General features: G+C 46.4%; 1 protein-coding gene across 2 annotated transcripts in view; it reads right to left on the bottom strand.

The window, feature by feature from the left end:
* Positions 1-8720: 8720 nt before the first annotated feature.
* The window catches only part of GLCE (glucuronic acid epimerase), a 106357-nt gene continuing 101837 nt past the window's right edge, over positions 8721-13240 (bottom strand). For both annotated transcript variants that reach the window (XM_045822650.1, XM_045822651.1), the window contains one exon: positions 8721-12503. In XM_045822650.1, coding sequence (XP_045678606.1) covers positions 11479-12503 — 1025 coding nt within the window. In that variant the 3' untranslated portion in view covers positions 8721-11478. The remainder of the gene's footprint in view (positions 12504-13240) is intronic.

Raw genomic sequence — 13240 nt, 5'->3', positions numbered from 1 at the left:
CCTTGAGGATCTCATTCAGGGTCGCTCATGGCAGGGTTTCTCAACCTCAGCACTATTGACGTTTGAACCAGATTGTTCTTTTGGGGGGGGCGGTCCTGTGTACTGTAGAGTGTTTAGCAACATCCCTGGCCTGCCCTACTAGATGCCAGCAGTACCTCTCCCCCAAACTGCTACCATGGAAAATGTCTCCAGACATTACCAAATGTCTCCTAGGTGGTAAAATCTCCCCTGGTTGAGGACCACTGCTTAGGGGGCGGGAGCTGACCACCAAGTCAGACAGAGCTCAGGAAGCACACTGTAGCTCTGGCTGTTGGGCTGCTCCATGGCTGAGGTGCTGTTGAACTTGGGTCTTAGAGCTGAGCAGAGCCCTGGAGGAATTGGCAACAGCACAGAGGAAAACAGGTGAGAGAACTCTCACTAGGTGAGACTGAGGAGAAAGAGACGCAGATAATGGGTAGGTTTCATTATCAGTTGGAGGTTGAGGGTAGGTATAAGCACCTGAAAGACCCTAAAATAATACGAAGGTTACCCATGAGTTAATTCCAGTCTAAAGATGTATTTCGTTTGGTACATCTAATAATAATTCGATTTTTGAAATTAAATTTGAAATTTTAAATGCTTAATTTTAGCCACAGTCCCCACCACTCCTTATCATACACTGACCCAGTTATTCATTTACAATATTTTAACCATCAGGTTTCTGAAGGCTTGTGAGTTTATATTTTTAAATATAAAAAATATAGTGATTTTCCAATTGGGTTTCATGGACCCTCTCCAGATCTTTGGATAAAATTCAGGGCACCGGGAGGCTCCATAATTGTGGGCTGGAACCATGAGGCCTGAAATGGACCTAAGATTTTCTGAGCATTTTTCTGGAGAGAGAGCCCCTAGCTATCAGAGTTCTCCAAAGGGTCAACCCCTCTGTCCTGAAAGAGGCCTTGCTAGGTAGGGAGGGGGCCTCTGCTGGTCCCTGGAGAAATTTTCCGCAATCAGCAAAGGAGAGACCTAAGGCCGAGTTCTGCTCACCTTTTCCTCTCAGTCTGTTTTAATTCAGCTGGTAATTAAAAATATTAATGCACTGTGAGATCTGCTTAGAGCACAGGCAGGCACTGTGGCTGTCACCAGAGGGCTGGCACATTGATTTAAGGCAGCCAGGCAAAGCGAGTGACTTTGTGAACTGGAGAGAAAGCCTTCGGTTAATGACTTCCTCCCCCCATTAGGAGGCTGCTTTGAAGGACGCAGAACCTGAGAGGGAGACGAGCACAGAGCTGGAAGGCTGCCGTTGGGAGGGACGGCACTGGGCCAGGTGGTGTGGGCTGCGCTGGGCCTCTCCCACCCTGGCCCCAGGGGCCCCTGGCTGTGCGCCTCCCAGCAAACCACTCTTACGAAAGGACCTCTTACTCCACTTACACCCAGGTGTAGGTGTTGAAAACAGTTTCCTCTGCGTTTTGACTGCAATCTTAGTTCAGCCACAGGGCTGAGTCTGATTTCCCGGTGGCTTGCTGGGGTTGAGGTAAGGGTGGAGAACAACTTTGGAATGGGGCCTGGGAGGGTTAGGGTTTGGGGGAGGGGCAGGAGTCCTGGCCTTAGACCCAAGTCCCTCTTCTTCATCTGAGACCTGGAATTGTTCTTTGAGACCCAAGCACAGCCCGGCATTGTTTCTGGGTGGTTCTAGCATGGGCCACAGATTCTCCTTTCCATCAAAATGACAGCAGTTGGGTAGGATTATCCTGATTTCTCCCGGTTTTCTGTAAATCCAGCCTCCTTGAAAGTTTTGACCAGAGGACTTGCAGGTGGGGCTCTGAATTCCCCAAGGGGACAGGCAGAGTGCCCACTGTGTGCTGGGGCACACTCACATACATGTGCTCACACTTGGGTCTGTCCCTGACCCACCAGAGAAGTCCATGCCAAGAACTCTGGGGACTGGCTTGTTTTGGGGGGATGGAGAAAAGGACAGTGTACTTTGGAGAGGTCCCCATCCAATTGAGGTTCAGCCCCCACCCTGGGTGATGCCCAAGTCTGATGGCGTAGCCACAGTCCTTTGTTCAGAGAACCCCGGGAAGAGGAGGAAAGCAGGGCCCAGAGCAATACAGGAACTAAGAGAAGGGTGGGCAAATACAACTAATAGGGCTGACAAGTGCCCTGCCAAGGGCTACGCCAAAGACGGAGAGGAAATCAGCTATTTCCCTTCCTCCTCCTACCCCCTGTGATTCCAGCCTTACCTGTGTCCATCTCCTTGAGCTTTAGAAATGACACCAGACACAAGCTATTTCTCCAGCGCAGCTGCACATTACAATCACTCGCACAGTCCCATCCACACCAACACAGATGAGGTCAGAAGCACTGCGGGCAGGGGACCGGGCATCCGTGTTCTGTGTAACTCCCCAGGTGATTCCAAAGCGCAAGCAAGTCTGAGATCCCTGCACTGGGAAGTGCTTCTGAAACTTCAGTGTGCACACCGGGTACCTGGGGACAGTGAACTAGTGCTGACTCTGATTCAGCAGGTTTGGGATGGAGCCTGAGATTCCTCATTTCCAGGAAGCTCCTGGCTGATGCTCATGCTGATGCTGGAGGGCAGAAAGAACAGTCAGAGTGCCGTGAGGAGAAAGCTAGCTCCCCGTCCCCTTCTTTCTCTGGAAGCTTTTAGTAACCCATTAATGAAACACCCACCATTATTGAGCTCATTCTATGGGTGAAGCTCAGTGCTAGGTACTAGGAATAAGGCAGTGGCCGGAGCCATGCTCTTGCTCTCAAGGAGGTTGCACCCTTTGGGGAGACAGGGTCGTGCACACGGACACCAACATGGGAGCAAGTCCATTTCTGTTGGGGAGAAAGGCTAAGCAAACACATAAAGCAAGGTACTGTGATAACGGGCACCCAGCCTTCGCTGGGTGGCCCAAGGGGCCTCACCGAGGAACTGACCATTGGCGTTGGTGACTGAATGAGGAGAAGCCATGAAAAGTCAGGAAACAGAGTCCCAGGAGAGGGAGCGGCAGTGCGAAGTCCCAAGGTGGAGCTTGGCTGTTCAGAAGTCCTCAATGTCGAGCCCAGTGAGTGATGGGGAGAGGCTAGGAAGGAGCGCCAGGCCAGGGGGAGGCAGGGCTGGCTCGCTGGGAGCTGCCAGCTCGCTGGTGAGGAGTTTGGATTCTGTTTTTGGGCAATGGAAAGACATTGGAAAGTTTTAAGCATCTGATTTTTTATTCTAAAAGTGTCTGTGCTGGCTATGTGAACAGGATTACAGAGAGACAGGAGTGAAATCCCATCAGTGAATAGAGATGCAACACACCCCTCCCCCAAATCCTCCTCCTTCTCAAACCTTCAAATACCCTGGGAAAAGGCTCTGCTTTCAGGCCCAGGAGGGGACCCAGGTGTTTAGAAGACCCCTGTTTGATCATCCTGACCCCCATCTCAGCCAGCAGCCCTTCTGCGTTTGATCCCTTGTCACCCCTCGCCCTGCACAGCCAGCCCACTCACTCTGCTTGTATCCTTACTGCAGCCACATCTCACCACCTCACCTCCGCCCTGGCCACCCTGCCTCTCACCAGGGCCCCTGCAATGGTCACCCCACTCCCACTCCCGCCCCTGCAAGCCCCTGTCCACACAGCCGGAGGAGTCGCTGAGGTGCCGAGAGTGAGTTGCCGCACCTCCCACAGCTGGTGAGCCACGGGTCAGTCACCCTTCCCATGGCGGCGTGGAACTGAAGACTGGGGGGCCACTCTGGTGGAGGCTCAGCTTGGGTTTTCCTTGGGAGCAAAATAAAACTACCTTCCTTAAAGTTTATGAAGCAATTGGTTTCTTAAGATAGGATATGTTCCCCCCTAAAATGCGTTTTCATTAGGTAAACACCCAGCTTTAAACAGGTGACTGAGCAGCACACAGGCAGACCTTCTGTGTGGTTGTCTGGGTCACTTCCTTCCGCACGGTCGGTAGAGCTCAAATGTGATGAGACACGGCTGGACTGATAACCAAAGAGAAACAGAAACCAAGAGAGAAGTGCCCCCGGCCCCCCTTTTTATGCCAAGCTTAGGGCCAGAGGAGACAGGACAAGGCCCTGCTCGTGTCCACTCCAGGCAGCACCCTCTCTGGGGCTCCTTTCTCCCCTCCTGCACAGGACGTGAAGGGAGCGCATCAGGTCCAGAGGCCCGGTTTTGGTTCGGCTCTGCCGCGGGTACACTGGCCCTGGACCCACCCCCATGCCTCCGCTCCCGCATTACAAGGAGACGCCCATGCCTCTGGTCCCCTAAGACCATGCTGAGGAAAAACAAAAATAATGGAAGGACTCTAGAATCTCATTTATTCAAACTCTAATTTGGAATTGGTAATATTTTAAACATACTTTGTTTTCATAGCCAAGAATAAAAACTGTGTGCCTCCAGATCTGTTACTTCACAGACTTACAGAGGGGCGGGGGCTGGCTTACTCAGTACCGTAGCCCCAGCAGAAGGCAGAGTGCCTGGTAACTGCTTGCTGTGAATCCTTCCAGATGTTTTCTGTGCATTTACATGTGTGTGTGTGTGTGTGTGTGTGTGCATTTGCACATACACAAGCACATGCGACTCTGTAATATATGTAGTTGTTCAAGTCTGCTAGGGAGACGGTAAACAGCAGGAGGGTGCTGGAGAGGCTGCAGAGGGGCTGGGATGCTGGGTCATCCCAAACCCAATGTAAACAGATGATGCAGAGACACTGAAGCAATGGCGCACGTACCAAGGAGACTTGGTCGCTGGAAAACATCCTGTTTCTGGGCTCTCTTTATCATTTAGTGGAGCAACCACCAGTTTGAGCAGATCTGATACAGAGAGTCCACAGAGGAAGCGAACTCACCTTCTCATCTGGGGAGTGCGGGAGAGTGCAGGGTGGAGATCTGCGTGCCGGTGGAGCACACTCTGCGGGCCCCCTGGGGTGGAGGCAGGTGGTGGATGGTGGCTATTGACTGGGGTCGATGCTTTAGAACATGGCATCTGGGGGCAGACATACCTGGTTTCCAGACCTTGGCTTATCCAAAAACCGAAAGTTGTTTAACATCTCCAAGCTTGTTTTTTTCATCTGTAAAGTTCACGGGACATTTTTGGAATTAGAAAGAACACATGTGGAGTCCTTTGGCAAGAGCTTCACTGCAGGCCCTCAGCCACTTTAGCTGTAATGACACCACTGCTCGGCCTTTGCTTGTGGAAAGAGAAGGCTCCCCAGTGCCCACCCAGTGCCCACCAGAGAAGAGCCCTCCAGGCTGGGACTGGGGCAGGAGAGGGGTCTGCTCACCTCCTCTGTCTCGGTAGGTGGGCAGTACATGATTGGTAGAAAGACGTGAATAAGTATTTAGTGAAAAGAATTGGGTGACCTGCAGCAAGTCACTTTAACAGTGTTTCCTTTTCCCACTTGCCTCCAGAGCCGGGCTTCGAGTCCTGGTGAGTTGTAAATGAGATTCGGTTTGGGGAACTCCTACCATGGTGCTGGTCCCTTCTCCCTGTTCCCAGACAAAGAAGCCCCAGCCCAGACCTTGGTTTGCTCTGCCCAGACGCTAAGAACTCTGAACATTTACTCACGTTTGTAAGAAGTTGCCGGGATGATATCTTGCAGTGGGTATCTGCAGATGAAGCTGGTGCCCCTCCAGGTTATCTGCAGGAGTTGAGAAGATGCACTGTTGTCCTGACTACCTTGCCATGTCATTGATGCGGTGTGAGAATTAGTTTGGGGCCTCCCACTCTATATTCAATTGAACTGCACAGAGTTAATATCGCTGGTGTTAAAAAAGACAGAGTAACAGGCATTAAATTAAAATCATGCACTTTTGCCAAGACCCCCACCCCTACCTAGGGATTTATTTCTTTCTCTAGACCCAGAGATTATCCATCTTTACTAGGTTTTTTGAACTGAAAGGGTTCAGCCATTTCTATCTCAGTGATTTCACTGGGTGCTGATGAGAACAGCACAAAACCCCAGGAAGGCACTGGCTCTTCTGGGTGGTGTCTGGATGCTGTGAGCTTGGGGCTGCCGAGTGATGCCGGATCTATACTGTTTACCATCAGCTCATGGGCAGCTCCAGTTCTCTCTGTCTCTCTCTCTCGGAGAGACACACACTTCATTTGTTTATTCATTAATAATTATTTTAGACATGCAAATACATTCCCAATATACACATACAAGGGCTGCTCTACTTCTGCTCCTCACGGGGCCTTTTCCTTCCCTTCTGTTGTCCACTTTGCTCCTGCTCCTTGATGGTTTGCTTTGCGGTCCTGTCATTTCACAAGATCCTTCTACTCCTGGAAAAGGATGAGCAAAATTACAGTGTTGCTGCTACTTAGCATTCAGGAGACGCAGCACACACACACACGCGAGTTACCAATCATGCCTACCAGATGGTGAATGTATCTCATTTCACCAGAAAGTGAGCAGCAGCAAACATTCAATTCCATCACCAATACAACGTTTAAATTCACATCCATTTTCAATTGGACATCCTTAATGAGTTGGCAAAATAAGAACCAATATTTTATCCCTATATTAATAGTTTGTAAGTTACAATAATGCAGACCTGAGATTTAAAAAAGTTGTCATTAAACAAATCTAACAGCTTGCTGTTGTGACATACTCTGTATCCCTATTTTTTCAATACCTCAGAGTTCTGTATTCAGAATGGGCTAATGGAAGTGGCATATGGGAGGAAGAATTAAAATCTAGCAGCTGATGTTGGTGTCTATATATATTTATACTTTAACACTACTGTGTAAGTTTAGAGGTTACCTTTTGCTAGTTTACAAAGAGAAGTTTAAGCTCCATCAGTTCTCCCTTACTGGACTGCACCATGAAGCAATCGAAGCCCGTGGGGTGGGGGAAGGTCCTGGTGCCTCGCTGGCAGAGCCAGGGAGCCCTGTCTCCTGAGTCCCGAGTCCAGAGTTCTGCCTACCGAATAGTCCCTCAATGTCTGAGTTTTTAACTGGTTATCAACAAACTGAGTGGCAACCCTGGCTAGTTTAGTTTCTGTGCGCTTGAGAGTGAGGAGTGGTTGTTATGGGCTTAACTATGTGTCCCCCAATCCAGGGTGAAGCCTGAACTCCTAGGACCTCAGACTGTGACTGTTTACGGAGAGGATTTTACAGAGGTAATTAAGGTAAAATAAGGTCTTATAAATGAGCCCTAATTCCATATGACTGATGTCCTTCCAAGAGATTAGGACAAAGACAACATCTGGAGGACACAGAAGAAGGCGGCCATCTGCAACCCAAGGAAAGAGGCCTTGGGAGAAACCAAACCTGCTGACACTTCGATGTGGGGCTTTTAGCCTCTGGAATTGTGAGAAAATAAATTTCTGTGGTTTAAGCCACCCACTCTGTTACTTTGTTACGGCAGCCCTAGCAAATACAGTGGTCCAGATTGGAGGAAAATGTAGCATTTACATTATACTTTTCTCCATAATGGTGACACTATTATTAATTAGTTTTAAGTAACAGAAATCAAGTCCAGCCAACCTAGCATACAGAGGAATTTATCCTAAGGATACAGTGGTGTCCAATGCAACCAGAGCAGAATGCTGTTGGCCTCAGAAATGCATTGGATCCAGGGTCTAGGGCACTGCCAGCACCCACTTTTCATCTCTTTCACTGTGAATCTTACTCAGTTTTTTTTTTTAATCTGTCCCAATTTTGGATTCCTGGGGAGGAGATCATTGGCCAGTTTGAGTCAGGGACTCACCCCTGGTTTAACAGTCACTCCCAGAAGAGGCAGAGTCACAGGGCACACAGTGGCCGATGCAGCCCCATGGATACGAAGGAGGCGTCCTCAGGAAAGAACTCACCAGGCTGTGGAATAAGTCCTCTGTGGCGTGGAGGGTCTGTCCCCACTCAGGGGCAGATGGGAGACAGATACGTGTTCAGTGTGCTATAGCAGAATGGCTAATGTAGTAAGCTTGGCTGCACACGGCAAAATCACAGCAAGAGCAGCCTGAGACCTCATCCAGACCGCAACTGCTTGCCCTCTCATGGCTGTTTCCCAACTGAGGATGGCAGAGAAGGAAGAGAGGCCAAGAATGTGGACTATCAGCCTGTCAAAATGTGTACCCATCAGCTGGAAAAAGCTGATTGGTGATCAATTGGAATTCCATTATATAAATGCAGCCTGTTTATAACCCAAAAAATCATGTGCAATGAGACATAATGTGAAGCCAGACTGGTCTATGATTTTATAGGCATTTGGGAGCCCAAGTCACTTATTATTCCCTGACAACAGGGGAAAAGATTAAATAATGCTTATTGTTCTGGAGAAGGGACCACTATAAAAAAATAAAGGACCAACTTTCCAATTAGGCTAAATCAGATACAGTTACCAGCCTGAATTAGCTTGGAAGGGCGTGCTCACAGCTGGCAGGCAGCCTGGCTCTGCTCCTTATTTCACCCTCTCCTTCCACCTGGGCCCAGGCCCGCAGGCCCTGCCCAGGCTCGATCTCCTCCACAACACCTTCTCCGACTGACCACACAGCCTGGCCTTTTCTTTTTCTGACATTGTTTGGTGGACACTGCGCACCCTCTGTAGACCAGACTTCCTGGTTAAGGCCCGTGTGATATACCCCTCCCCATACTGTCTTAAAAGGTCTGACACACCTTTTAATAAACACTGTTGCCTGACTAGGTGCCACAGACTGAACAGAAAATGATGGTTAGAAATCTGCTCGCTGGGATCAAACAATCTTAGAATAATTTGAGAAAAAAGAGAAATATCCAGGTATATTCCTTTTAAGATAAAAACTTTATTTTACAATTTTATAAAGCAGCTTTACATTAAGCACAAACAATCCATTTACTTTGTAGAGAAACAAAATACCTTTCCATCTGCAAAAAATCAACTTCTGCTGTATATAAAACTAACATGTGCACATTGTGCTTGAACTGCAAAGTCTGTACAGCTTTACAAAGGACTACCCTTCAGAAGGGCATCCAGTAAACACTTTATTGCATATTTAACACATGGTGTAGACCCCACATGTACAATGGAGGAAAACAAGAAGAGCAAGTTCAAGGAGGATGCAAATAGCAGCTTTCAGTGGAAGTTTGCACGCTGACAAAGGAGGAGGACCGCCACGTCTGCAGAGTTGTGCTTGTGTGTCGTTTCTGTGTCTGCTCACACACACTGGCTGGTTTTGGGATGAAGCCTTTATGTACAGTAACTGCTAAAGGGTCAGACTTGACCTTTATCTGAGACTTTTGGCTAGTTTAAAAACTGAAGTGGCAATAGATTTAACTTTACATCAAAGCTAACTCAAGATAAATGTAAAGTAATACCCATAATCTTGACACAAAGACAAATTTAAAGAAGCAAACTAAAACTTGAAAATACCTTCCCATTCTCTGTAAGCTCTGAATAGTAAACATTTTACATGATGTAAAACCCTAGAAAATGCCAGAAGTGTTTAGGAACAAAAACGCAGCCGATGCTCGTGGGCAGTGTTCCTGCACGTACGCCCCGGACCACCTGCGTCAGAGTCACCTGAGTGCTTGTTAGAGACTCAGGTCACCACGGTTCACAGGCGGGTTTACTGAGTACCTGGAATCTGTATTTCAGTAAGTTTCCAGGTGGTTCTGAGACATCCTAAAGTTTGAGAACCGTCAGTGTGTACTGACGGTGCTGCTACGGGTTCAATTCCTTCTCTCAGAAAATTCTGGGATCACAAGAAAAATCGAGTCACTGTTGCAATGTGGAAGGCAGTGTGAAACCAACAGCAGTGAGACAGCAATGCCGTTTCTAGGTCAGAGCGCCTGCCCATTTTCGGTGGGGAAGGACAGACATGTTGTTAAGGCACTGATATTTGTCACAGAAGCAGTACCATACTGTTTTCACCGAGTCCCTTACTCTGAAATACCAGTATGCAAACTCAAGGCAGGAGCCAGACTATTCTAAAATAATAACAAATACAATGAAGTAAAAGCATTCCAGACTGGAGAAAGTTTATTTTTGAGCACTGAAATTAAAAAGGAGGGTATCCAGATATTCTTGCTGAGACATCTAATGTGTAAGAACTACAAAGGCCAAAAGCTACAGGGAAACCTAATAACCAGCAACTATTTTATTGTGGGTAAAATAGATTTGCGATGGGCATTTAATATAGGTCATAGACAAACTGCACTGTCTGTATGTGACCCCTGAGAATGTGGGGTCTCATATTCCCAATCGGTTAAGTTGCAGTACTGACTTAGTGTGCTGTCACACACGGAAACAAAAGCCAGTAAAATCAGCCTCCCTTGGTTCTGACCTAAAGCTTGAAGCCCTACAGCAGACACTGTCGAGCATATGTGGGCTAAGAAACCTGTAGGTATGGCAGGTATAATGAGATGTAAAAGCTAAATAAAGTCTGATTATACACGTACAACAAATGCAGTAGCTTCAATTCTATCCAATAGTTTAAATAATTTAAAATTAAAACTGCAAAGGAAAAACAATGATGCACTGAGCCAATGGCTTGAAAAGCTGATGACCAAGAATGATCTAAGGAGGAAAAACCTGCTGTGATTTTTGTATGTAATATCTGACCTCGTATTTTTCCTTAAGGGGGAAAAAGTCCTAAAAGGGTAGTGGTGGTGGACTTATCAAAATTACTAGCTCCTTCTCAAATTTAAGTTTATAATAAAATATCCCAAATAATGTCCCCTCAAATAGAAAAAACTCTTGCGTGTAGTCTGAAACAAAATACAAAATTCTAGAGAGTGACAAAAGAAACCATCACAATGCGGGTGGGGAGGGATAGATCGATTATCAAATCTTTAGTGATTGTAGATCAAGTTTCATAAAACAGATGACATTTTTGTGATTTCTTGTGCAGTCAACATGTTTCATTTTAGTTGTGCTTACATCACGTAACTGTGAAGCCTGAACATTGACTGTGTTTTTAATTTACACATCAATAAAACCATAGATTCAAAATATTCTCCATATATAACAAATTGAACAAATGCAACAAATGATCACTTGCCCCCAAGAGGTTAATCTATAGGAAAAAAATATCATTTAAAAAAAGTTGCACACAGTCCACTCTTCAGGCTACAAGTATTTACTGTATTACAGCACATTATTTTTGAAAGTCTGCTTTCAACATAAACATAAATAATCACATTTTAAAAGCACCCCATACTAAGTTTTCAGGTAAGTGATAGACAGTTGGCCAGTTACAGCTACTTACCATTCATTTTCCCAAACCAAGAGGGCCCGGCTACCTGCGGAAACTGTACCGGGTGTGAGCAAGGTAAGGCTAAACACCTTTGCTCGGCCCACTGACTAAACACTTTCCTGCTCTAAATGCCACCTACAATTTTAAGCACCCAACCCATGGAATGCGGATATCTCAGAAGATTGGTTTTAAGGATCATTTATCACTTTGATGTTGTCCACAAAAACCTAGTCTACGACCTTTTAACAGGTGCATGTGCTCTGCTGAGACCGGGCCCATGGTTTTTGTGTACAGCAGAGGTTGCAATAGGACTTTGGTTGTGAGCTCTAGTTGTGCTTTGCCCTACTGCCTTTCAGGTAGCTTTTCCACCTCTTGACAAATTCTTTGAAGATTGGAGACTCATCAATGGTGCTGAGGAGCTGCAGCTGATTGATGTGAGTGGTGTGGTAGTCCCAGCGGGCCAGATTGGGGGCGATGCCGAGCATGAAGTGCCGGAGGTCGTAGATGGTTCCTGAGCCAGTGTCATACAAGGGGAGCATGGCTTTCAGGGACTCCATGCCGTGCTCATACAGGGACTTCGCTTCTTTCCCGAGTTTTTCTCCTGCAGTTTCTTTTAAGTCATAGAGCCCAATTAAAGAATACATAAAGCCATTTAAAACAAAAGAGCTAGGTGTGGTCGGATACTCTTCATACCAGTCATGTTTATTCATAAACACAGCTTTAACTCCATGCTGCTCTGATAGAAACTTGTAAGGGGCTGTTGCCCTTAAAGCTGAATTGAGGAATATATGGTCTTTTGTTAGTAGATAGGCCCTGACTAATGTAGAAATGGCTTGCCCTTGGGCCATGGCAGAGTACCACCCTGGCTCTAAAGATTTGAACCCTTCCCCTAACTTACGGGTTACCATAATTGGCCAGCCACCTTTCTCATCCTGGTTCCTCACCAGCCAGTCACTGGCAGCAAAGAATGCGGCCATGTGGGCTGTTGTAGAGATGGTGATGTTATCAAGGAATCCTTTCCCTTTTGCAATCAACCGTACCACCTTCCTGGGCATTATTTTGGTTGGCTTGACAGCTTTTGTGTTGGAAAGACCCACTCCTTTCCTGAGGTCAGTGACTAGGTCCCTGGTAATCGTGCTCCATGAAGTTCTGGGCCCAATGCCATAGTATATATCTCTTTCTTTAAAAGCAATTAGCTGGGTATTTGAGACATAATGGACAGTGAAGAGCTGATTCTTTTCTGTAGTCTCCAATACCACGGACACACTCCCATTTGTCAAGAACTTGAGGTCGAATGAAATAATAAAGTCTTTTGTGTTCCCCAGTTGCAAAGATACGCCTTCACTGGTCTCTGTAGGGGATAAAATATAACAACAAAGACTGATTAGAATAAAACCTCTATGTATTTAAAAGCAAACTGCAATTCATCCTTGACAACCACTGACCATACTAAAGTAATACTTCAATATTTTGTGTCAGATCACCATTATTATTGTTGGTCTTATCATTATTTTTACTAAATTAACCACAAATGATGGGTGAGTCCATGATGGCTTGTGAGCATCAGGCTAAAGCCTTTCGGCCCGTGTGGTTTACATTTGAGGGTTAAGAGCAAATGGCTAAGGTGCTGCTGATCAAATAGCATTTTATGGGCCCAGCGCCGGCCGACCGACAGTCTGTGACTATTCTAGTCCACTGCTCTACAGCATGAAAAACAGAGCCAAAAGCTAGCTGAACCCAGATGGTCTGGCTCCACAATACACGCTCTCAATCACTATTTGATATTAAATATGATAGGTTTGTTTTCAGATATCTGCTGAAATTGTGAATAAAATTTCTGGTAATTAAGGAACAGGTTCATGTAGTCAACAAAGAGTGAGGGAAACTGAGGGAAATAGAAGCACAGGCTGTGGAGTTAAAAAGAAAAAAAAAAACCCTGTCTGTATGAATTCTTACTCTACCATTTACTAGCTTTGAGATGTTGAATAAATACACCTCTTTGAGTCTCCATTTCTTCACATGTTAAGTGGAGATAATATTACTCTGCAAGGTCATTGTGAGAATTTAAAAAAAGATTGTGCCTTTGAC

The sequence above is a fragment of the Phyllostomus hastatus genome, unplaced genomic scaffold, assembly GCF_019186645.2.
Source record: "Phyllostomus hastatus isolate PE091 unplaced genomic scaffold, TTU_PhHast_1.1 phas_scaffold_501, whole genome shotgun sequence".
NCBI lineage: Eukaryota > Metazoa > Chordata > Mammalia > Chiroptera > Phyllostomidae > Phyllostomus > Phyllostomus hastatus.
Note: the sequence above shows the minus strand (reverse complement) of the source record. Positions and strands in the feature narration are given on the sequence as shown.